We start from the raw sequence: 26,241 nt of genomic DNA on the forward strand, positions 1-26,241 counted from the left end.
CCCATATCCCCAAGTCCTTCTCTGCAGTGTGGGTCTCAATCTGTTCATCACCCAGTCTGTACTGATATTGAGGATTGCCCTGACTCAGGTCCAGGACCTTGCACTTGGCCTTGTTGAACTTCATGATGCTCACAACGGCCCACTTCTCAAGTCGGTCAAGGTCCCTCTGGATGGCATCCTTTCCCACTAGTGTATCAACTGCACTGCTCAGCTTGGTGTCATCCACAAACTTGCTGAGGGTGCACTCAATCCCACTATCTATGTCATTAATAAAGATATTAAATAATGTTGGTCCCAGGACAGAACGCTACTCATTACTGGTTGTCTACCATTGGTTGACTGCTGGTTGTCTACAGACACCAATATGTTGTCTACCACTGCATTTTAACTGTATCAGAACAAAGGCGTCATTATATGGGCACCAAGCTGTGCATTTCTGGGTTTTAGGGTTGGCTGGAATTTCCAGGAACCTCTGAGTGCGCTTCTTCCCTGCAGCATGTGGCTCTGAGCTGATTGCTTCCCCTGCACCTTCTCACTGCCTCCTCTGAAGTCCCTCTAGCCTCTTTGTGTGTGAAGCACACTTTTTCCTGCTGAATGCCCTCTGGAGAGGAGGCCAAGCAGCCCATTAGCTCCTGGATATTGAAAACACGGCTCCAGAGCACAGTGATGCAGCTGGCAAAGGAAGTTGAAGGCTGCAGCAAGGAAAACAGAGCTCTGCAGAACAGAGCTCTTGTACACTATGATAATGATTTCAAGCTTGCTAACCATCCCTTCTCTTACTTCCCCTGATACCTTGTTATTTATTCTGGGTCTATTACTGGCTCCCGTTTTTGTATTTTTCCAGTCCTGTAGTGGCTCACAGCCAAGCATAATCACATGAGAGGAAGGGGATACCTGTGGTGCAAATTCAGAGGACCTTATCTCACCCTGCCACAAAAAGCCACAGATCCTATCTGTGCAGAAAGTGAAAATGTGGCCTTCATAATGCAGAACTGCCTCTGTCCTTCTCCTTCCACTGAGAAGGTCCTGGAAGCCTTGCTGGAATTTGGGGTGTTTTTCCCAGTCGGATTGCAGCAGGCAATGGGCAAATGACTGTTATCTGTGTCTCTTCCTTCTCAGGGAGGGCTGTGTATCTTTTTCATTTAGGTAATAACAGGCTTTTGACAGTGCCTCCAGCACAAACCCAAGCTGCAGGTGAGCAGCAGGAGCTGAAGAGTTTGGCTCAGGTTTAGCAACTCACTTTCCACTGATAATAGGGGGTTTTCCCAGAGCTCTGCCAAGACAGACCAAGCTCCCAGAATGGAGTCTGTCCGGGGAGCAGGAGAGCAGGAGAGGCAGCATCACTTGTTAGGAAAAAGGAAGAGGGGGATTTGTTGAAGGTGAGAGGACAGTGGCGAGTTAATGGAGAGGGATGAGCAAAGCACAGAGGGCAGAAGGCACCATGAGATAGAAAGGCCAGGGACAGAGGTGAGGTGGAAGGATTAGGGCGGGGGAAAGTAAAGGGGAGAACGAGGGATTCTGGAAAGGAGCATAAATATAGGCAAAGTTGAGAAGCATCACAGTCTGATGATGGCAGAAAGTCCAAATAGTAGTATTTCTTGAGGAAATAAAATACTAGCTTTCTGTACACTTTATGCCATGTTGGAGGAAGGGTCAATTACAAGCTCCAAGAAATTTCTATTACATGACTCTTCAAACAGTTGCAGGAGTTTGTATTTCTCTCCCTTTTATTTTCTCACCCATGTTGCAATAGAAGATAAATGAGACAGCACAAATTAAAAAAAAGAACAACTTCAAACTCAGTCATGGGTTAAGTTTGTTAATGTATCAGACTATTTCAAGGTGTCTCTCCCCAGCCGTTGAATTTTAAAACCTCAGTATTTCCTTCCCAGGAAAAGGATTCAGTAAAATTTTCCGGCGGTTCCTGTGTCTCCCATGTGCAGCAGGATGGTTATACCTTTTGGGCCTGTTGCCCCAGTGGTTGGTCTGTGAACCTCAAAGGAGGCTCTGGTTTAACTGGTGTGACTCCAATCAGATGGGGCTTCGCTGTCACTCAGGAGATTTCTGACTAGCAATAAATATTCATAGAACTGATTAGACACTAATTGCGCAAATCACCACCTCTTCAGCCAGCCCCAGGAACCTTGTTGCCACCCATCATAGTTAAAGAGGCAGCTGAAATGTCTTTTCTGTAGGTGCTTTAAGGTCAGCCTAGTACCTCAGAAGAAAGAGGTGACTGTTAAAAGCTTCACCTTGCAATGTCCCTTAACGTAGCCACCGCAGTCCTTCCCCAAATTCTGTCCCAGGTGAAAGGCTGTGTTCCCACTAGTGTAGCCCTCATGGGGCAGGAATCCTATAGCCTCTGTAGACCTCACTGCAGTCTGACCTACTTCCATCTGCCCACATACTTCTTGCTGTCTAACCCCACAAGGACTGCCCTTCCCTGCTCCTCTGTGATCTCTGTTCTTCTCTTACAGACTGTTTTGCCAGAGCCCTTCTGCAAGCAGTGGGTAAGGAGAGGCATTGTGCTGGGATGCATGTGGACTGTGTGTGTACCTGTGTATGCACAGATGTGCTTGGGTATGTGCAACTATGAGTGTGCAGGACACAGTGCACTCACACACACGTCTTTATCTGTGTTTGAACTCACATGCAGAAAGGGACATGTAACACTACTTATTATGCAAGATAGAGGAGTAAAAACACTCTGTGCTAGTAGGGCATAGGCCCAGATGTGATGGCCACCTTGCACCAGCTCCACTTTCTCCCTGAAGTGTTGGACTTGCAGGTCTAACAACACTACTCTTCAACCCCACAGAAAAAGGAGAGCTATTGAGATATGGAGTGGCCCCAGGTGGTGTGACACAGTGGCTGCGGTAAAGGTTGCAGGCTGTTCAAGGGTTGTCATACCTTGTTCCTGACATTTGTGCCACCCCTGCTCTGGACCTGAGGTAAAAGTAATATTGTAGTTACTGCAAGCCCTTCTTCATCAACTACCCACACAAGACACAGGCTCCTCCACCCTGCCTGACTCTTTACTTGTAGACCCCTCTGTCCCACCACACACAGCCTCCTTGCAGTTAGCCCAATAGTATCAGCCTTCAGGAGCAAACTGATGTCTGTGTACAGGCTCATGCACAGGAATGTGATAATCTGGGGGGCCACAGTCATCTTCAGTGCAGGGCGGCAGCAGGATTGGAAATGGTGTGGTGAGGTGAGACCGCTGCATGCCCCTGTTACAGGCACTTAGAGCAGAGCCGCTGCAGATGTGATAGAAATGACAAAGAAACCCTGGTCAGGTCTCAACCCTGGTCTGCCAGGGATTCCTTCAGCCCCCCAGACTGGCCCTCTGTCAGGCTGGAAACAGGAAAAGTGTGCCAGAACAAGGCACAGCAGAGAGGCCATGGTGCCTTTGAGAGACATCCTGCCCTTTAGCTTTGTGCTCTGGACTTCCAGTGTGAAACATATTTTCAAGCAAAATTTTAAGAGGAAGAAAGTGCAGCAAGGGGTCCTCTACCCTCAGGGAATGACTTGTTTTCCAGCCACCAAACATAAGGGATGGGAGACAGGAAGAACTGCTCCTTTTGGCCCAACAAACCTGACTGCACCATTCAAACCAGCTCCAATACAGCAGGACCGTGATCCTTTCCATACAAGTGACGGATCCCAGAGGGTATGAAGACTGGCTCCCATTCCTCTGAAGCCCTTGTAGTAGCCTTCTATTCCTCCAGGTTTATGGGACAAGGTGGCAATCCTATTGACCCCTCTTGGTGGCAATCCCAGAGCTGCTGTGAGGTGAGGTGTGGGGGCTCACACAACATATAACAGAGGGAGTCGAAAGGCTGGCAGTCCCAGTCCAGATAACCCTGTTTAGCTAGCAGAAAAATGCTGCTTGATTTTCCCTTGGTGCTGAAGCGTGTGTGATATGCAGCTGAGCATTTCCAGGCCTGCCAGTAGTAGACTGTATCTCAAATGGGAGCTCCCAGCACTGACCACCACTCCTGGCCATCTCACTTCCAGACTCTTGCCTTCCCACAGGCCTCCATTTGCTCATGAGCTCCTGTTACCAAGGGCATTCACCCCCTGGAACAAGATGGGTTAAACTCATGCCCTTTGATTAGCTCTGAATCCATAATTCAGTCTGTCTCTATTCATTCACTGCCCTTCCCCTCCACCTCCCAGAGTTTTTTTCTACCCTTTGCTAGATATCTAAGCTGTACTGAATGAGACTGCTGGCTCTTCTCACAGCTGCTCCATCTCTGTTGCAGCACACAATTTCTAGAAAGCCTTTTTAGAGTGTATTAGCCTTCCACAAAGGAGCTGAGAAACAGGGCACAGGAGGAAGGGAAGAAGGCAGGTTGCAGTGATGTGGTCTATTCCACACATCTGCAGCATTCTCCTCCCAGCCATTTTATTAAAATAGATGGACATTTATTATGAGAATGAATTACTGGGTGTGCACAGGAGTCCTTAAGCAGGGAATAAGTGACAGCCTTCTGTGTGTATCTGTGTGAGCCACAGAAGCTGCCTATAATGAGAAAGAGGAGCACATCTACTGGATAGCAATGTGTCAAATTTAGTACCTGAAGGGCTCTGTGTGTGTCTGTGTGTCTGTGCATATGCGTTCATGTGCGTGGTGCTGCAATTGCCCTCAGTAAAGGGAATGTGTGATGGTGGCCAGCAACACATTCCCTGGTGGTGCCATTCTATTTGCCCAAGTTGTTCCTGTCATAAATTTGCAAGGGCTCCAAGCATGGCTGTCAAAGCACACAGATATAAGCGGATGGTCAAGTTTTATAGACCTGTCCTGAGACACCCTGGCCAATAAAAAATGCATTGGTATTCAGCAGGCATGTGGTCAGGGATACCACTCGGAGAACACACATGTTGCATTGCTGGTGGGCAACATCAGTTACCATTCTGCTCACGGCACTGCAGGGATTGGGGCATGCTATAGGAAGGAGTCTGGAAATGAATTTTCTGTGCTGGAGCCAAGGAAAAGCAATGGAAACTCAAACTTTCTCTCTCTCTCCCTACCTCATTCTCTAGGAGAGAGGAAACCTGGTCCATCTCCTCCAGACTCTTGTGCTTAGTTTAATGGATGGAAATTACACCATTGCCTGTCTCTATGCATTGCTTTGCCTCTCACAAGTTGTCCTTCCCGCCCTGTCCCTGCTAGAAATAATTCTGCTCTGCAGTGTGTGGGAAACTGGGGAAAGAAGGGAGGGGAAAGGACATAGCCAGCCTGAAGGGAATTGCAAGGATTTTGGATGAGGAGGGTGTGGGAAGAGCTTGGGTGGACCCTGCTGTCATAAGAATAATCCAGGTAAACTCTAGGGAGTGCTTAGCCTAGATTGCCTCACTCAAGACCAGGTTGTGGGTAGAAAAGAGGCTCCAGGCTGCATTTTGATGGCTTTTGTCACACAGAGCATGAGCCTGAGGGGCACTAGAACAGACATTGCTCACCCAAATCCTAGGCTCTGGGGTATCTTTCACCAACCAAGTGTATATTTATATTTCTTTTACAAATATTGGAGATGTTGTCAAGATAAGGGGCCATATTCTGACTTCACCTCCCACCAATGGGCACAACCCTGCCTCCCTGCATTGAACCCAAACAAGAGAGAATGTGTGTGTGAGCACATGTGTTCTAGAGCAGTGGGCAACAAATTCACTCCATGTCACATCAGTGACAAAGAGATTCAATGCAGGAGACATTTGCAGGCATGAGCAGAAGAAAACCTTCACGTTCCTCTCCAGGGTGAGCGCGTGCTTCAACTCCTAGATACACTCCCTGCCTCTTGAAATTAATTCAACATCCCTGTGGCTTGGGCAAAAATAACTAGAATGAATAATCGGGCTGTGCCGGCCCTGCTGCAGATTGCCTGGTAGATAGAGCCCTCTGCAGGAATAAAAAAGGTAAGAGACTGAGACAGCACCGGTGTTTACTAGAAGACACCCAAAAGGTGACAGATAAAATAGCAATAGCTTATCACATCCTTTAACCCTGCAGGTGTAACTGTCTCTAGTGAGTCTCTGGTATATGTCTCTGTGCTGTTCCCAGATCACAGTATTACAGCTCCCTGCACCTTCCCTCTTGTCCCATTAACTACTCCCTCCCATGCTGCCCAACAGCTGCCTGCCTGCATTTTGGGTGCAGTGCAGAGCTGCGGTGGTGCTCAGGCTGCTTTGCTAGGCATAGGAACATGACACTCTTATCTCACATCCTCTGCTTTATCACTAAAATAATCACATTACCCTGAGTTTTGGGGCTTGTTTCAAGCACTTTTATTTCTTTCTTTACACAAGAGACAAAAACACCCAGACTCCAGATGAAACTAATGTGTGAAGATGGGAATGCCCCTGTGCGTGCGTGTGCGCTTGTGCCTGTGGTGTGTATGCATATGCACCTCCAGTTTTTCCCTTTCAGATACAAAGTCCAGGCCTCTGTGGTGGTACAAGGAAGCAACCTTTGCTGGGAAGCCATCAGCCAGGAGGAGAGCTAGTGTTTGGGTTTCTTCCCTAGGGAGACCTGTGGTGGTCCCTGAGTCTCAAAACAGAAAGACCAAAGACCAAGAGCCACTTATCTGGTCCCACAGCCTCTCTGCACTCTGTTACCCCTTATCTCCCCAGCCAACATCTTTAACTTTCTAAAACCTATGACTCAGTTACAGAGAAGGGACTTCCCAGATTACAGGTCTCATAACTATAGGAAGAGGTAGAGAGGGCTCTCTTTTGAACACAGGGCTTCTGGTCTTAAATATTGGTGGCTGTGGCCCCTTCTCCACAACCACTACACATCTGTTTGTGGAAGAGAAACCACTGGGGCTTTTCTGCTCTGCAAATGACTGAACCATGATTGGCTGCTCCAAGAGCATCTACATGGTTCCTCACAGGAAAATACCCAGGCCTGATTTGATGGCGGTGGGAGCTGGAGACATTCTTGAGACATTCTTTTCTCCTCTCAGATCCTGTCCTACATGCCTGGGGCTATGTGGGAGAACCCAAAGGCCAGCTGCTGTTAAGCCTTTACATTCGGACATGGGAAATGCCATGCCCATGGTTCTGACAGTCCTCAGTGGATTGCACCCTGCCCCTCTGCCTTCAGTTTGGAAAGGGAAGAAGCAAATCTGGCAAGTTGCCCTGTCAATCATCTTCCTGCCAAGTGGGAGGCAGAGGGAACCAACACTCCCAAAATTCTTCACTGGAAGAGCCCAGCATAGGAGGGAAGCTGTCCAACAACTCCATCTTCCTGCTGCCAGTGACCAGGTCGGGGCTCAGTTTTTGCTGGCAATCTTTTTCTTACGGGCAGAGACCAGATCATAGAAAGGATTTTGTGTGATGCTGGTCCTGGAAATAAAAGGAAATGGGAGCAAAATAAGACATTTAATGCTGGTAAGCAGCACAGGCAACCTGACTGATCTTGCATGCCATTCACCAAAATGTAGGACTGTAGATCTGCAGACCCGTAGCAGAGAATTTAGATAGAGATTCTCTAGAAGGGACCTTGAAGTTCTCTGAAGTCAAGAGGTACCATAGTTGCTAAACTGCAAACATTTCTTTCCACCCCCTTTTTCAAGCTCTAGTAGCGAAATAAACTGCATGACCATTTGTCCCTGGGGCTGAACAAAGGCAAGCTCAGGCCCTCCAGTTCTGGTCTCCTCACCGTATTGCCTCAATCCACTCATCACGTTCTGCTGGTGTGGCTGCTGAGATCTTGTAGGACTGATGTTTGCCTTCAACCACCTTCCCATCCCCATCTGTTTTGCAGGCTTTGATCTTCTGCCCTTTGCAGTTGGGATTGAAGAGCTCAAAGCAGTTCTGTCAGAAAGGAAATAAAATGGAGCAGCAGGGGAGGACAGGGTGGACCAAGGAGACTATGCTGCCTTCAACCATGGGTGACAGGTTCAGAGAGCTTCCAAAGGGGAGGAGAGCATTCTGTCTCTGAAACACAACAGAGTGTTTCCTTCCCCACCCCAAGAATCCCCCTAAGAGTCAGATGTCCCTGCCACCCCTCATAGGAAAATACATCTCTCCTGTGAAGAAGTGGACACTAAAACAAGCATTACGGAGAGATGGAGCACCAACAGTTATCAGAAAACACCTTCTGGGGTCTGCCATTCTGCTCCACTCATGAAGATATCTGCCCCTTTTAAGTTGATGCAACATCCTCTCTTCTGTCTGCCACGACACAGTTAGAAGGCACTTTTCCCAGAGTCATGACACAACAAAGAGTGGGTATCCACAAAAGATACACAGACAAAGAGTGTCACTTCCTCTGGAAGTTTCCTGACAACACAGCACTGTCTGGTCTACATGTGCTGTAAATCATTTTGGAGAGCCCTGGGGACAGAAATTAAGCCCACATCTCCTGGTGCAAAATAAGTATGGAGTCAACTGTGTGCACTCATCTCTGCCCCCCTAAACACACACATGTGTGAAAATATACAATGCAGCCAGGCAAAGAACAGCTCTCCATTCACATCAGGTCTTCCTTGGTAAAATACAATCATATTTAGATACCATCATATTTAGATGGGGGGGCAAGGCAATTTGGAATGGCACCTTCCCTCTGATAATCATGGTAAGAGTAGGGTGTGTGCACCCTCTCTTCCCTCTGACCACTTGAAAAGTTGCATTGGCAGAGTACCAAGCAATGGATACTTACTGGCTTTTTGGGATCATCCACCTTCCGGACTGATAGGTTCTCCAGGGGGATGATGCCCAGAGGCTCTTTGTCCTGAAGGCAAAGAAACATTTAAAACCTAACATGCTCCCCACATCTATGCCACTATTTAAAGCCATTCTGATTTCCCTCACATGTGCCTTTGTGGGGGTGATACACCTGGGGAGACCCCCTCCATTTACAGAAGGGGGAGCTTAGTTAACAGGAGATCACAGCAATAGCTGCAGTGTCCAGCCTCTCTCCTCCTCAAGACAAGGGGTGAGGAAACAGCATAGGTGAGAAGGGAGGTCTGAGTTCAGTCTGGGAGCATAGGATAGAAGGGATCTCCCTGGCCCCTCAGAGGCTTAAAACCACCCAGGACAGTTTTCCAACCAGGAGTTAAGCCTTTACCGTGGTATATTCAAAGTAGTAGAGGCAGTTATCAGTCAGAATGAACCAACGGCGTTTCCACGTTTTCACACGTCCTCCTAAAGGCAGTGAGGTTCAAAAGCCATTAGTCACACATTTTGCTGTACTATCCACCACCACCTCCCCAAGCGCCAGACATGCACACACAGACATACCCTCCCAGCTCTCCCCGTAGATCAGACCCAAGGGGGCAACCATGGTGCTCACCGCTGACGTGAATCCATATGGTGGACATGCACACACAGGGAGCCAATTTTGCTCTGGTGGGGCTGGGAATGGGGAGGGGTGAGGGATATCTTTTTGAGTCCCTTTTTGAGCAGACAGAGACTGCAAGAGCTGGGAGGAGAGAGCAGGTGGCTTGTTTCAACAGCAGGTGTCAGCCTCACCCCACCGCAGCAGATGGGAAGAAAGGACAGTGGAGGTGCTGGTGGGTTCCTGGGGGTGATTTGTGGTGGGAGGCAGGCAGGTGGGGAATTCAGAGGAACTAGGGGAATCCTCCCCCTTACCTAGTTTCAGGAGCCAGCCCTCACGGTTAGGGTTGAAGAAAGTATGTGTAAGATCATTCCCATCATCTTCTGGTATGGAGAATGGCTCATTTTTTATGCTCTCAAACAGATTCTGCCCCAGAGCATTGGTGGGGGGAAGAGAGAAGGAAAGGGAAAGAAAGAAATACAGATTTCTGACAAAGCTTGTACACAAATCTTGTAGGTCCATCTGGTTCATCTCTGTTTCCACAGGGGCAGGTGGGTGAATTGGGAGGGGAGCAGGCAGTGAGCACTGGGGGTACAACAGCCCTCAGTCTGTTACACCTCATGGGGTTTCAGGGGGAATCACCAGCTCTTTTCTGCATCCTGTGTCAAAAAAAGAGACCCAATTTGGAAAGCCACAGACACAAAAGTGTGCACCCATATCAAGAGAGGCTGCAGTGACCAAACACAGCATGCCACATGCGTGCCACTGTGGGTAGTACTAAGGTACTTGGTGGTGACACGACACGGCAGAGACTGCAGCACAATTTAGGCCCTGGGTTGGTGGGGCAAAACACTGCTGAGAAGTCATATGTGGAGACCAACACACACATCTACATGACCACAAGGAGGCACATTTCATAGAACCAAGGCTTTTGCACTGAGGGACACACAGTGTGACATTCATAATAGCAGAGTGACAGGGGAGCAGGTTACTAGCTTTTAAGGGGTACAGAAATGTTACTCACATCATTGGATTTGCCATCATTTATTACACAAATCCTAAGCCAAGAAAAAAAATAAAGAAACTACAGGATCCTGTGACTTCCCTCAAAATTGCCTGAAGGAAGTGACACTCTGGAGAAAAATGTAAAGCCTTTACCCGGATGGGATGCTGCTCAGCAAACTCAAGTGTGGGATGTAGGCAGCCTTTTTGACACAAGACACAAGTTATTCTCCCCAGGTTGGCTGGGTGAGGCTGCCCACCCCTACCTTGCCTCAGGGCAGGTCTCATGCCTGCTAAGCCTTTGGGAAAACAGTAGCTCCAGCTTTGCTAACAGGTGCATCCTCTGTCTCCCCTGCTCTTTGCCTTCATCCTCTGGGATCAGAGACACCATGGACCTGCTGAGAGCTTTACAGATGCTGGAAGAGACCCTGACACTCATTTGGGGCTTGTTGGTTCTACTCATTCAAAGGTATATCCTGGCGTAAGAGAGGTCAGGCACTGGTGTCCTGACTGATGTGAACTCTGGAGTCAGCTGACACATTTAGGTATGAACAAGGGAAAGGGATTAATAATCGGGGCCATGGTGATATTGTCTCACACACTGAGAGACACACAAGAAAGAGACAATCCCCTTGGGGGGCTAGGGCTTTCAAAGCTGGCCAAAAGAGCCAGGTGCCCAGCTACATCCCACAAAGATGGGTACCCCATTCACACAGCCTCAATACCTATATAGCACACAGACCTCTGCAGCTCATGTCTTCCTCTCTCACACAGAGTATCTGTTCCTCTCTCACACAGACACTCTTAAAAGCACAAACTTTCTTAAACCAATATTGCTATTCCCTGAATGTCTCCAGCCTCTCTTGCTCCACATCATCACCAACAAGCATCTGTGGAGCCCATCTCCAAAGCAGTTTCCATGTTTTCCAGTTTTGCTTTTGTACATACTGCCCTCTTTCCTTGTACAGCCCTTCCACTTGCGTGGCAGGTCAGTAGGCCTGTATTACACTGAAACCTGTGGAGCTTAGCTTCTCAGTGGACACCAAGCCAGAGAGAAAAGAGGGACTGATGAGAAAATGGGAGGTCGTCTTACCTTCAAAAGCTCTTCTGGCAGGTCCCCTCCATTGTCAATGCCTCTGTTGATGGATACAAACGTTTCAAAGGGGGGTTTGTCTTTCACATTGGGGTTGTGCAGGCTGGTGTTAAGCATGATGATAGAGAAGGAGAGTATGTAACAGGTATCTGGCAATGAGAAAGAAAACCAGGATGGGTGGCACTTGTCTTAGAGGGCAGATCAATCCACACCCTAACAGGTGGCTTGGTTTCCAGTCACTGGAGAACAGTGTCATTGTCTCAGCTGTAGGAGGAAAAGGGAGATGTCCCCTGTGCTATGAGAAAGAGGGACAGAGTTGATCTCCTATGATGGAGGAATTCCATCCTCTCAGGGTAATGGGTCAAGTTGGGTAGATCCGGTCCAATAATGGCTCTCCCAGAAGGGAAGTTTCTACAGACCCATGTCTGTCAGTGCTGTCCTTGCTGTGATGAAGTATACCTCATGTGGGACTGGGAGCACTTCTCAAATCTATTGCCTATAGGGGTGGACTGGAGCACAGTAGCAAAAGGGGGACTGAAGACTCTCAGCCTATTGAAAAATTTCACAAGAACTAGGCTGCCTCCTTCAGCTTAAGGGAAACATCCACACTTCCATGTGATCCCCTCTGTGCTTTGTGAATGGAAAAGGAAGGCTCCTCTCTCTATTAAAGAGTGGAGCTCAGCTTTATAGACATTCTTCGCCTCATAACTACCTGTGGACTGGAATACTCCAGGGTTACACTTGCAGTACCAGTTGGCAAAGGCCTCCATCATCCGGTCAATCTTCTGTGCTTCCCCAGGCAGCCGGAAGCTCCATAGGAACTGTCTATCAGGAGCAGCATGCCAGAGAGTTAGTCAGATTGGGTACAAGGGACATTATCCCTTCCCTCAACCCATGGGACACCATGAAAATAAAAGAAGTCATCCCATCACACTGGGGTACAACACAGTGCATGAAGCAGGAGCTCTGCTCCTCTCTAGAAATTGCCTGGGCTCATCAGCCTCAAACAGCATAAAAGCAGGAAGCAGAACTAAACACCCTGGAAATCATGGCTCCTCTTCCCTAATGAGTGCCCTGCAAGACAGCAGAGACCTCAAGAGAAAGCATCCTGCCAGGAGGCCGGCCTGTAAGAAAACAAGATGCCCTAAGACAGAGTCACTTTGTCACTGTAACAGGCACTGTGAACAGACATGTTTCCTGATGCAAAAAATAACTTGCCACATCCCCCCATCCACCGAAGCCAGAGTGACCCACTTTGCCTTTTCCATCTTCTCTGCACATGGCCAGCCCAGTCAAGCAGCCATGAAGGAATTCTCCCAGGAAAAGGTGTTAGCACCTCACAGAGCAACAGCCTTGGAGCCAACACACACAGCAGAGCCTTGGGAAGTCGCATTTCTCCCAATAGGGCTTCACAACCTTCCTGGGTGGTAAGACCTGGTGGCTGAGCAGGCTCCTGCTCCACCCCCTGCATTCAGCATGCTCACTCACCTCAGTGCCTGCACCAGGTTGAGGTTGGCAAACTGGTGACATGCCACAAAGGCTTGGAGGATCTGAATGTTTGTAGGGTCCCTGGGAGAGGACAGAGGTAAAAGGTCAGAAGAGAGCTTTGACCCTGCCCAGTTTGGATGCCCCTTGGTGTGACAACATGCACCTGGCTCCATCCCAGCCTCCACTTCCCTCTGACCAACAAGAAGCCAAGATGCACACTCTTATTTGGGAAGACTGACCCCATTACAGGTAGGAGAAAAGGTAGCCCATACAGCCAGCCTTAGCCATACTCCAAAGCCTCTCTGTACTTCCCACCCAGCACACTGCAATTTGAGGCATGTTCAGTCTTGGCACCTGACTGAGGTGTGCCAGGAGTCATCTAAAATGGTAGTTGAGAGGGGCCAAGCAGGACAGGGCCTCCAAAGGCCTTCCTCATCCTGGTGGGTTGCTCACCTCCCACCCAGGTAATCCCCAATGGCTGTCTTGTTCAGGCCTTCACCCTTGTGGAGGAATCTGGCAATCTCCTGCAGGTCTGAGGACAATACCTGGTGCTCAATCAGATACTGGATCCCCTGGGGGACGACAAGCAAGACAGTGAAGTAAGACAGCTCTGTGGACTGATGAGAAAGTAGGACCCCAACACCCTGATATCAGCCTTCCATGGCTTTGATGATGTTGCCTCCCTGTTACTCCCCAGCCCCTTTATGGGAGACATCAGCCACGTTCCCACCCTTATTCCATCCCTTTTCATCTACCATGGTGGGTCAGTCCCACTTCCATTTCACCCTAGATTTGGATAAATGTTTCACTGGGATGGAAACCCAAGCAAACAACAAAAAAAAGACAATATACGTTAAAAGTCCAAAAAGGCAAAGTCAAAATAGTTAATTTTAACATTTCAATCAAAATATCTTAGTGTTCTGTTCCTAAACGTATTTTTTTCCAAATTAAATTAAAGAAAAAATTGTTTGTTTAAAAGAAGACATAATAAAAAAGTTCTCAGACAAAAATATGGACTTCAGACAACCCAAAATTATTTTTTCCTAAATTTTCTTCTATGCCACAGAACAGAGGAGTCTGCAATCTTTTCAGCTCCATCCTCCCCAGCCAGTAAGGATGAAATATGTTTGTTAAGGAATATAGAGGGTCTGAGTTGAGCTATGCAAAGAGTCAACATCCTATTTTAGAGTGAATTTCATTACTTTCAAAGTCACAGGATGTTAAGGCTTTGTTCGGATTCTTAACAATATCCAAAACCACTGCAACTCTCCAGACCACATTGCAATTTTCCTCACAAAATACAACAAAGGAATGAAAATTGTTTTAGATCCATCAAAATGTTCTACTTCAACAGAATCATTTTACTTTGCCTTGTAATATGTAAGAAACTATTTCTAAAATGCCCCAAAGAAAAAGCAGTTTCAACAGAAGAAATTGAAATATTAGTGAGATTTTTCCACACTATTTTCCCTCCTTTTACTCCAAATGAAATTTTGGTAAGATCATTTTAATTTTGCAAAGCATTGCGATGATGATGGGGCTCCATTTTCCAGAAGAAAATGTTTCTCCCAAAAGGTTTTGTTCAGCCAGACTCCTAATGCTTACCTCCTCTAGCCTCCGGAACTTGCCCTGAGATTTTGGAGATAGGAATTCATTTAAAGTCTCATCACTGCATGGAGGAAGTGTAACCTTAGCAAGGAGGGACAAAGGAAGTCCCTTGAATTGCAGCACCCCTCAGCCTGTGGCATGTAGGAAAAGCACTAAACAGAGATCTGCATAATACAGGCGCATAGTATAACATTTCAACCAGGCTGATTGGTATAGAACTAATAAAGCTAAACTGGTTTGGGGTCAGAACTGGTTCATGTGTTTCTGCACAGCGTGGCACAACGCCACAGAGGTAGATGCCTCTGGGGTCTCAAATCAAGGACAGACAGAAAGACAAAATGAAACCTGCTCTCAGGCAGGCTGTAAGTACTGATATCACTGCTCTGAGATGGCTCCCACAAGCAGAGGGATGTCCAGGAGACTGGCAAGCACTCCAGTGTCCAGGTGTGGACACTGGGGAAGGCATCTTGAGGGTCTCAGCAGCACAGAGGAGGAGGCATGAAATATTGTCTCTCAGACCAGTAGCCACCCAAGGCACTAGCTGTGGGGGTTAGCTCATCATCAGCAATCGTTTAATCGCAGCTTGTGGTTTTCCTTACACAGCTCAAAAAAATAGTCCACCAGTGAGAAGGAAGGAAGAGGAAACTATCTTTATCACATATTCTCTACTTAATCATGATGATTTTAGAGCTTTCTGCAGAGGGCTGATGGCTATGGAGCCTGGACCCTACTGGTCAGAGTCCCAGAGAGTGGAAAACCTGGATTCATCCTACAGTCTGACTAGCACCATCAAAACGAAAACTATTTCCAAAATGACAGCGCATCTTGTCCTTTTCTGTTCTAAATGAGCCAAGGAACCTGACACACTCTCAAAACTTCTCATCACCTTCTTAATTCATCCTCCTCCATAACACCATGGCCAATTCTTAGCCTCTCAAAGGCAAGAAGAACTGGTCTGAAGGAAATTTGGCGCTCTTGACACAATGGCAGTGTTAAACCATCCTTCCTTTATTTCTTTTAGTTTTGGATTTCATCTGATGGGATGGCCTATAGTCACACAATGTGGGGAGGCAACACAGCTTGATCATATCAGAAGACCTTATTCAAGGACAGGGTGGAGGGTGCTACTAACTGGAGCCTTAGTGAGGTAGGAAACCAGCCCTGCAGTCCTGTGCTGTAGTTCCTGTAACATGGGTGGCTGCAAATGGACCAGTAGCCAAGAGAAGGTCTCTTCCCAGCTTTTCCTCACAGGCAGAATGAGCAAATCCTACCTTTGCAGGGTCCATGTTGAATTTCTTCCGGCCCAGGGACAGAAGTTTATCCTGCTGTGATAGTTTGCTGTAAACACAAAGAAGGAGGAAAGTCAAACTTAGAATAAAGGCCACGTTGCAATTCAATCACAAGGTAACTCATATCTCAAGGACAAGTATCTGATTATCCAGGAATAAAGAGAAATCTCAGAGGAGAGGAGGGTATTCCTGACCTCATTTCCCTGTCCTTGTTGTGATCCAAATCCCGTTCGTATTTTTGTTTTCTCAACATAAAGAGAGAGACTATATAAACAAGGGAATACCCATCTTGTCCCACTTGCCTGGTCTGCTCCCCAGGATTACTGTCTGCCCCTGGCCTCTCCTCTGCATTTTGGAAGCACTCAATCTCTGCAAACACTTCAGCAATCTCTTCCTTCAGCTTCTGCAAAAGAAATATCAGGAGGATGAAGGCGATGGAGGGAAAAACAGCAGACACATACAGACCATGTCTTACTTCTTCCCTCAATCATAGGAAAAGGACAGGTCAGATGGTCATGACCAGCCAAGGATATCTATGAAATGGGCACTGGTCTGGGGTGATCCTGCAGGATTCCAGATGAAAACAGTGGGAGAGAGGGACAGAAGGATGTTCTCATGTCTGTTGTCAATCAAAGCTGGAAAACCAAGCTTAACCAGCGTGGAGAGTGTCAGAGAATTCACCCCAGTGTTGATTTCAGTTCCTCAAACAATGCCAGATGTGAGACTCCTTCCATCATGCCCATTTCCTTCTAGCTTTTATTTTGCATAGCCCTGCTACATATCCAGGAAAGAGGAAGTGGAAACAGTAACTGTGAGGTCAGTATGAACCTGAAGTGGCCACATTGTGAAACACAGCATTTTTGATGTACCTATCATTCAAATACCTTTGAGCAGATACCTGTCTTTGGGTGGAGAAAGAAGAGGGGAGGAGTAAAAGAAGAGTAATCACTGCCAAATTTAAAAAATCAATTGCAGAATTCAGTTTCCTTTAAGCCCATGACAGACCATGGCCTTCTTGGCTGGATATTCTGCGTTACCAAGGAAATGAAGATGTCTATATCTCCTTGCTTCCATGCTGCCATTATGGTCCTCCTCAGAGCCAGATTGCATCACAGCTCTCTTCCAGCAATCACCCAGATTCTTCCCCATGAAAAGCAGAATAGGTGGGGGAAGAGGGGTTGTTTTATGACAGATCTTGCCTCAACAAGGAGTGAGGATGTGGCTGCAGTATTTGCCCAGATAGAGAAACTGAAATACTCCAATATGGCATAATTTAGAAGAGCTTCTGGATTTCAGTTTTGCTCTGGCCTTCATTCTGCTTCATCAGTCTACAGAGCTGGGAGTGTTCCTTTCTAAGCTTTAGGTATTGCACAAATGTAACAAAGCCATGATCTTAGCTCCTGAATTTCAAATAATTATCAGCTTTGTTATTTTATTCACTGCTATCTTTTGGCAGTGCAACTGGCAAGTCTAAACCCATCCTCTCCCCTCCTTCCTCTCCCCCCACCAGACACTCCCCAAAGTCTTTGTGTTAAAGGGTATTATTAGATACTTTCTGAAGAAATCCACCTGGGAAAATGTCTCTAGTTCTGGGTACTCTTTCACCTAAACTCATCCCACTCCATCAGACAACACATACCCCATTGGTTAAGGGCTTTGGGATTTAGAGTATGGGTCTGTGTAGTTTAGCAGCTTTCCTCTGTCCATTATGGGTAAAAAAAGTAGTATTCCTATTCAAGTATCCTGCCTTTTACAGTGCCCATTGACTACTCTGAAAATTGAAGAGATAAGAACCACACACAATCAAACCACATGTACATATATTCATAGCCTGTTTTGCAAGAAGGGACAAGACATCATTCTGTTTTGCAGCAGAGACGGTGAGTCTGGAAGCCTGAGAAGTCATAGGTAGTTTGGCTTAATCCTTTACACAAGGAAAGATTGCACCTATTCCCCAGGCATCTGGACATCTTCATGTTATGGAAAATCAGTGCAAGTCCAATGATCCAGTGCAATAAGATCTCTCAAATAGGGCACCACATTCCATGGTGGTGGAGGCAGAACAGAATAGAAAGTGTACGGCACCATGCATGACTGCCATACAATATTACTGACTGATTTTGAATCTGTCATTTTCAGATATTTTTTGAGCCAGTGGATAAATGTTTGGGTCTTCTAAAAGAAAAGAAGAAAAGCAAGTTCAACCACAGAAACTTGTGTGGAAGATCCTGCCATCACACCTCTCTGAAGAGACAAGATCCTTCATGGAGGACTTGTTAGAGGTCTACAAACCAAACAAAAGTTTGAGAAACACAGGGGGATGCAGCAGGTAACTAGCACTGATATGACATTAGCAGCTAATCAGTAATTAAAAATAATAATAAATGCTGAGCCAGATCCCTGTCAGTATGCCTTAGTAAAGTCATACTAATTTCCTTAATCCTAAATATGCAGTCCCAGTTCACCCCTGCTAATGAGCTGAGCAGCCTTTCTCAAATATCCCATTAGGGTAGTTGATGACTCCTGCAGCAGAGTGTACCACAGATTGGATGGACACTAGTGGCAAATATGCCAGGGCAGCCTGAAGTTCAGAATTCAAGTTGGATCATGCCAGAGCAAATGTCTCCTGTGCAGGAGGACTTCTGCATGGCCTAGACTGTTATGTGAAGACACTCCTTGTTGAAGACAGTTTTGAGAAGGCTAGGCAGACAGATGGAACAGGATGGTCCTTACCTTAATGTCCTCCAAAAGCTCCTGCCTGTGCTGCCTGATTGTCTCTATTTCAGCCTCTTCAGCCTTACTTAAGTCAGTTGACCCTGCAAGAACAAAGATGTTTGTGAGAGTAGTACTGGGGCCAACATATCACAGGAAAAGCAGCCTCATCATCACAGTACCTATCCTTTACTAGGGTCATGCCACAGCAACTCCGATTTCTGTGTTTCAGCATCTATGTTCCCTGCTGTTGCTGCCACTGCACCTCAGCTTTGCCCTGCAAATGGTTCTCAATCCAGAGCGAGCAGCACAGACCCATATACCCCTCTGAGCAGCCAGCTGCTGTGCTGGTAGCCCTTTCATCTAACACTGCAGCAACCCACCCCGCCTACTCAACCAATTTGGCTCACTGTGAGCACAATGAAGAGGTCTTACCAAGTGCTCTTTGGTGGTTTTTATGTCAGTCATCTTCATGTACTGAAAAGCCGTGACCTAAATACTTCATCTACATCTAAACATCCCATGAAGAGCTACTGGCTTCATGGACTGATCCGCCACAACTAGAGTCAGAAATGGCTTAAGAGAGAGAATCAAGGTTTTTCAAGTCTGAGGGCAAGATCTGGGGGGGAGGATGAAAACCTTGCTGAAGAAGGACCATCTGTGGGAGGCTGCTGTTATGTGGACCACAGACAATGCAGAAATACAAGTAGGTTTTCTTGTAATGTACAGGAAGTTAAACAGATACCAGCAGAGCCAAGGCAACCACAAAATTATTCATAAGACCTAGAAGAATTGGGGTGACAGCACAGTTGCTAAATATAATCCAGGTGAAGCAGAACCTCTTCAGCAAGGAGAAGGGGGAGACTGCAGCCCTAGAGAGGCAAAGCAGGTGGCGAGCCCCAGGAAAAAAACAGGGGGCTCATACAAGCACTGGAGATCCTGGGAGGTCACTGCAGAACTTGCAGACAGGGTCCTTGGTGCACCTAAACACTGTGAGACAAAGCTTCCCCAGGAAGCCAAGTCAGGTCACTGGATGCCCAGCTCCACGGTTTCATAAACCAAAATCCCCTGGGCCTCCCGTCTTCCTGGAAAAAGGGGAAGTGGTGCCAGCTGCCTTGGAAATTCTCTTAATGTGGATCTCACATGCAAAACAACTGCTATAAATATAAATGGGAAAAAAAAGGGGTAGGAACCAACCAAGAAGGAAAAGGGGACAAGTGCAGTCATCTCAGAGCCCATATGCTTCTTTCTTATCATGGTCACAACAGCTCAGAGAGACCTGCCTTCCACAATCCTAATGTTTCCCCCATCCTCCCAGCTGGCTGGATTTTCATATGCTAAGTCTGTCCCATTACTTTTCTCAGACTGCAGCATCACTCTTGTCACTCCTTCCACTGTTTTCAAGCATTGCATTCCCTGGGGAGAGGGTGCTGAGCCTCTGGAAGGAAAGCACTGGGCAAGGAGCCAGCATGAAGCCAGGGCTGGGAAAGACCCAGTCCCCTCCCACCTCTGAAAGCAGCCCGGTGAAGAGCTGAAAGCAGCTGACTGCTCAAGCCGGTCAAGAGAGGAGGAAAACCTGTGGCATCCAGTACCTCACAACAGCCGAATCTGTATGTGAGGGGAAAACAAACAATTAAATAAAAAAGCAAGTGACAAAGCAAACAAACAAAAACCAACCAACCAACCAGAAACAACAATAAAAGACTCCATGCAGTGGCTTTGCTGCTTGTTAGGTGGGTTGCTGACTTCCCCTTGAATGTCAGCCCTGTGCCCGTGAGCAGCCGCTGGGTCTTTCAGCTTACTTATGTCTCCCACTGTTCTGGCATCTGCAGGAGATGAGGCCAGCATCTCAGTCTCCCCAGCTTTATCCCTCTCACCCCTACAGGGGCTGGTAATTGTGGAATCACTGGGGTGATTCCTTGACAAATTACTACTAAGACCCTTTGTCCTGTACTTCTTTCCACAAAAGCACCATAGCAGGACATACCTGAGGAACCTCCCCTTCCCCCACCCCATCAGCAAAGTCTGTGGTGTGGCTGGTTGCTTTGCTTCAGTTGTTCTGTGTCTACTGAAGCAGCCTAATGCTTCTCAAAGAGACACAAGGCTCCCAGAGGACACGATCTCACCCATACGACCCCCACCAAGACTAAATAATTCAGTCCCCCTTTCTCCTGAACATTGGAAAACCCCAACTCCCAACCTGCCCAGTTTGTCAGAATGAGAAAAATGTGGGAAGGATTGTGCATGTAGGGAGGGTGAGGGATGAAAAAGCATATGAGTCATGGAGAAGGGGAGGGAATCAAGGGATAAAAAAAATCAGGAAAGGGTGACATAGTAAGGAAAAAAATAGACGGATCAAACTTTCAGAGCAATTTAGACTGAGCTGCAGAGAGGGTCCTTGTAAGGTTTCCTAAGTTTACTAAACAGTTTAAGTCCTTGATTGCCTTGGAAAATAATCCTGAGGCCAGTGCCTGCATATTACTCTGCTTCCCAAAAAGAAGGCCTAATGCTATGCTCAAGGCTGCTTTGAGGCCGTTCATCAATATTATTGCACACACTGGGGTCTACAGTTAGGGGAAGTGAACACAAAAGGCTTGTTTGGGGAACCATCCACCAAAAGGCAGCGAAGGCAGCAGAGGCAGCTGGGCAAGCAGCAGATGAGATAATGAGAGCAGACTTCTTTGCCTTTCCTTCCCTCTTCACGATGAGAATGAGCCGAGCCAGCAGGAGAGGGACACTCAGCGTTCACTGCCGCCAGACGCTTGCAATGGCAGAGGAAATTCATCCCTGCACCAGGGGACTGAGGAACAGCTTCAGCCTCGTCTAAGTCCTCAGTACCACCATGTTCCACTTCCCTCTAGGGCTAGGCCAGGTCACAGATGAAGCATAGCCCTGGTCAGGGTTCTCTGCACACGGGGAAATTTCACTCTGATGAACACCCCACAACAACACCCGCAGGTTTCAGGGGATGCTGCCAACCAAACCAACGCCAAGGTCTTCCAGTTCACAAGACAAAAAACAGGCTTGCATCTTCTCCAGAGGGGACACAAAGTTGCTACTTGGAATTTATTTTCAGACAGCAAATGTTGAAACAAAAGCACATGAGCATCACATTTGTGGGGCTTACACCTACTCTTGAGGTTGCTTCCCCACTCTCAGGGCAGACCCAGATAGAAAGACCTGCCATTTCTTCATGAATTGCGCAGGCTTGTATTTTTAGTGCCCTCACTCAAAACAGAGCACAAACTTCAATTCCAGTTGTGGTGACTTATGCCTTCAGCCTCCCCATCTGGAGGGCCAGTCAGAGTTACCCAAAAGTCTGGGTAGTCGTGTGACCAGCAAAGAGTACCGTGTTTGCTGGTCTCATTTCCCATTGCAAAGGGCAGCGCAGAGGCATCCAGGTGCTAAGCGAAGCTTTCAACCCCAAACAAAAATATATGAATAGGAAGATAGCTTTTGGACAACAGAGATAAGTGGGAAGTGACTACCCAGAAGAGCTGGAAGGGTGGACTGCAGAAACAGTGGGGGAAGGTTATGAAGAATGACTGCATCTGTAGCACTGTTACAGACCACCCACATGCTACGCACCCACTGTGTAAGAGCAGAGGTTCAGCTGGCCCATTTGCAAGGCAATGCAGGGCTCTGAGTGTGGCTACTACAGTGTTTGGGCACCTCCACCCATGGCAACAGACAAGCAGGACAACCTGATGGGCACCTTCTGCCTGGATGAGGCTGTGTAGTGAAAGAATTTCACCTGAAACTCCTTTTCTTTTTTGATATGGCTGCTGTGTCATCTCCAGGGGAGACCACCACCTCCCCAGCCAGGTACCAGACTGATACCAGGCAGATAACAGGAAGACTTCCACCTCCTCAATTCCCTCCAGCCCAATCTGTCCAGCTTGTGTCAGAAGAAATTCAACATGGACCTCGCACAGGTTTTATTTGTACATTACAGCTATGAAAGAAAAGGTATGAAGAAGAATTTATGTTGTCTCCTGGTCCCCTTAACCCACATAACTTACAGCAATCAGGATAGCTTCCAGCCACTTTCACCTGTGGCTCTCAACTCACACATTCTAGCACATGATGCCACAGTACCAGTCTGCTCTCCCATGCTCAGGCATTTGGCATACTGGCTCTGTGGCCTCACCCAGACAGTCGCTAGAGGGTCCTAAGGAAGCTAGAAGATGACATCCACTGCAGGGAGAGCAGCCTCCCCACAGACATAGGTCTCATCTGCACACTGCTGTGGCAGAGGTACCTAACATGACCATAGTGTCTCCAGGTAGGAGTGACTCCAGGAAAACGTATACATGCACCTCTTACCTTCAGGAAAATCACACCACAACTGAGCAATTTAAATACATTTAGTGCTCTCAAGCTCACTGGAAAACTACATCTGGTGGCAGCCTTAGCTCCTAAGGTAGAGCAGCATCAAACAAACCCAATTTCCCACCCACCTGTGAAGTGACAGGGTGGGGCTGAGCAAAGACATCAGTCAGAACCAGCACATCTCTTTGGGCATTGCCTGTCTCCAGGCTCTGCCTCTAGCCAAAGCTGAGCAAACCCACATTATCCCTGAGCAGGATCTCATTCTGCTATTGCAGTGTGTAACTTATGAGACATAATTAACTCAGTAACACAACTTGAGTGAATGTGTCAGACCATCAGTTCTGAGAGCTGCAGGTTCTGTGGAAAGCACACTCTAAAATAAGTAGAAAACCATGAGGTAACCCCCCCTCCCCCCCAGCCCCTTCCTTCTGCCCAGCTTCTCCTGCATAAGCTTTGTCCACAGTTGCTTTCAGGTGGTGAGGACTGGGTGAACTGAAGAGACCCACTTTCACCAACATTCATAGCCACATGCTGGCAAGAGCTCAGCTCCCATAGGTCCCACCAAGTTTCCTGACAAGCAAGGCTGGTATGAGGGCTGAGCGTGCCCTTTCCTTGGCTACCCACCTAGGAGCTAAAAAGTGCAGAGCAGTTGTTGAAACTGGGCTCTGCTTTTTCCTTCCACTCTGTGCTCTATATCCTATACACAAAAGCCTGTGAGGACAGAATCAGGCACAGCAGGGCCATTGCAAGATAATCCCTTTTCTTCCCAGCCCTTGTTCTGCCTGTTCCCATTCTGCTCTCCCTATCTGCTGCCTTTGCACAGACACACACTCAGACCTTCCTCAGCCAGATGCTAGAAATGGTCAGTCTGGCAGTATGCCTTTCCCTGCTGAATCCCAACACTTTATCCACCACCTGCAAAAGTAGGAAATAAAACCTGAGATCTCTCTCAGTTCCTCAGATGTGGCTTATCTCCCCCCACCCCCTGCCACCACCCATCTGCCTTTTGAGATTATTTCAGGACCAGGCAGGCCCACCTGCAGGTCATTTTGAGTTGATAGAACCCAATACAGTCATTTACTTTTAACAGGGAAATAAGCAAGAGAGACCCCAGTACCAGAAGCCTTGCAAGCATGTTGCACTGGAATACCCAACTGCATAAGAGGCTCCACAAAGGCAAAGCAGCTCTGGGGGACTGTAGGGAAACACCACTGAGGAGATTGCAAGCCATGCCAGAGTTGCATGAAGAGAAGCGAAAGCTTATAGGTACTTATCCCAAGTGTCACATATACCCCTGGTGCCCCTGAGACTGTTCCCAGCTCAGCTCAGGATCACCAGCACAAGGAATCACAGCAGTAGACAATCTCAGCATGAAAGCCATTCAAATCAGCTGGAAAATTTCTCCTCATGTGAAAGGAGTTTGCTTATGGGACAGCAAGTAAAAAGAAAACCATACCTAATGCTGAAGGCTGACAAGCAATTAACTGCACCACTAGGGATCTTCCACCATCTCATTTCTCCAGCCACCAGCTGCAACATCCACTGTAGCTGCTGGGATTTCATTGTGTGCTCTGACCTGCCAAACTAAGTGCACAGCCCTCACAGAAAACAAAGCAAAAGACAGTCAAGGCTTACCAGCAGGACAAAAGTCCATCCTGAAGAGTGCAATATATTTTCAACAAAAGTGTTATTCCTCTTTGCCTTCTGCTTGTTCAGATGCTTCACAGAACTGAAACAACTTGGAGCCAATGACCAAGAGAGTAGTGGGGGCGGGTTGCCCTGTGACTCCTCCCTTCCTCTCCTCGTCCCTCCGACCACAACTCATCAGCTTGCACTAGTGAAGGAAGCTGTATGTACATACTGCTATGAACAGGGGCTCCTTGGCTACTTCTGAAATGCAAGTCCACAAATGCATTTCTACATTTCCATCCCAGCAGCTTTTTGGGGAGTCTCTGAACATGCATCTTTGTCTGAGGGGACTGAAATGAGCGGTGAGAGGCTGATAGTACTTTGGGCTTTTGTCTGAGATACTCCAAGGAAAGGATGAGGGCGGGGTGAGGGGAAGTTCTTGATTCAGAAAACCCATCTCATTTGGGAAATGGTTTCATTTTAAAGGAAAGATTCTTCCTGTGTTAATTCTGCAGGGGGGAGGGGGGGGAATGAATGCTCCAAAATTGGAGAATGGTTGATGGAGGCAAGAAGAGAGGCTTTTTCTTCTTTTCCAACCCTCACTGCCCACTAAGTGACTTGTACTCTAGGTCTTGCTCCTTTTTTTCCATTAACAAACTGTTTTTCTGGGGAAGCCTTGTAAGTAAGGGTGGAGTGAACTAAAGAAGAATGAAGTCCTCTCTCAGGTTTAGCGATATTCCTGCTAGTGGTAGAGCTGGCATTAGCAGGACAGTTTTGAAGGCACTTGTGTTGTTCTGTTCACCTGTGAGGCAGAGAGGTTCTCTTTTTCCTCTGTCCTGTCCACACAGCTCCAGAAGGCTGTACACTTCCCCTTGAGTTGTATTTGGTTGCCATGTAATTTATGTGGTAGATCTCTGATACAGAAATGTGGGAAAAAATAAGCATGCAGGACAGCACCATTTCAGACTCAGAACTGGTAATTGAATAAAAAGGTCAAGGTAAAATTCAAACCAGGTGTGATGCCCAAACAGGGCTTTTGTGTCCTCTAGCAGGACTGAAGCTGTAGAGGGATGGCTCCTTTCCATGCATGAAGTCTTACTTCTGAAGGATTCTAAATCCTTAGCTCCCTGACTTGTTGTTGTACTTACAGCAGGCCTTGAGCAGGACAGCAAAGCAGGTCCAGATGTCTACCTACCATCTTTCCATGAGACAGCGAAGTAGAGTTTGCAAAAGCATTCCATGTGTAGAAAAATAAGAAATGACCCTCTGACTGTTATGCATTCAGAGCTATCATATGTGTACACCTGCCACCATTTAGAATAGGTTCCTGTGAGACTGAAGGTCCTTGCCACACTAGGAAATGGAGAGCTATTACCTTCCCACATTCCCATTAACTGCGTCTGGTCTGAGATCCTCTGAGGAGAACAACTGGCTCTTTAAAAGTTTTGATGTGAAAGGTAGGATCTGCCTGAACACCCTGGCTAAGGTCCATTGGCCTAGGGCCATTCAACCTCACAAAGAAAGATACAGATTGTCCTCCCTTCCTCTCAGTCTCTTGCATGTGCCCTAACCTGTGGTTATGCTATAGGTTCAGTGCTGTTACTGGAGAGGACAAGTGCTCCAGTGAACCTCCAGTGAAGAGCAGAAGATTTCCCAGCCTTAAAGATGTCAAAGGCAGCAGAAATCCAGAATGAATAAACACAGGCAGGTCACAAATAACCCATGATCTTTAGGAAGAGTCAGTGGCAAACATTCAGTGCTCACTTTCCATGGTCAGTGTCAATATTTACAAAGAGGCAGCT

At 47.3% G+C, this 26,241-nt stretch overlaps 1 protein-coding gene across 1 annotated transcript; it reads right to left on the reverse strand.

The window, feature by feature from the left end:
- Window positions 1-6,274: 6,274 nt before the first annotated feature.
- Window positions 6,275-24,540, reverse strand: CYTH4 (cytohesin 4). The gene is made up of 13 exons (XM_064455067.1): window positions 24,446-24,540; window positions 18,500-18,582; window positions 16,069-16,169; window positions 15,749-15,815; window positions 13,323-13,441; window positions 12,870-12,950; window positions 12,094-12,206; window positions 11,382-11,530; window positions 9,601-9,712; window positions 9,077-9,153; window positions 8,669-8,740; window positions 7,667-7,821; window positions 6,275-7,350 (listed from the first exon to the last, which is right to left on the reverse strand). The coding sequence occupies exons 1-13, from the start codon at window positions 24,462-24,464 to the stop codon at window positions 7,278-7,280; spliced, it is 1,221 nt and encodes a 406-aa protein (XP_064311137.1). The 5' UTR covers window positions 24,465-24,540; the 3' UTR covers window positions 6,275-7,277.
- Window positions 24,541-26,241: the final 1,701 nt, after the last annotated feature.

The sequence above is a fragment of the Phalacrocorax carbo genome, chromosome 1 (assembly GCF_963921805.1).
Source record: "Phalacrocorax carbo chromosome 1, bPhaCar2.1, whole genome shotgun sequence".
Lineage (NCBI taxonomy): Eukaryota > Metazoa > Chordata > Aves > Suliformes > Phalacrocoracidae > Phalacrocorax > Phalacrocorax carbo.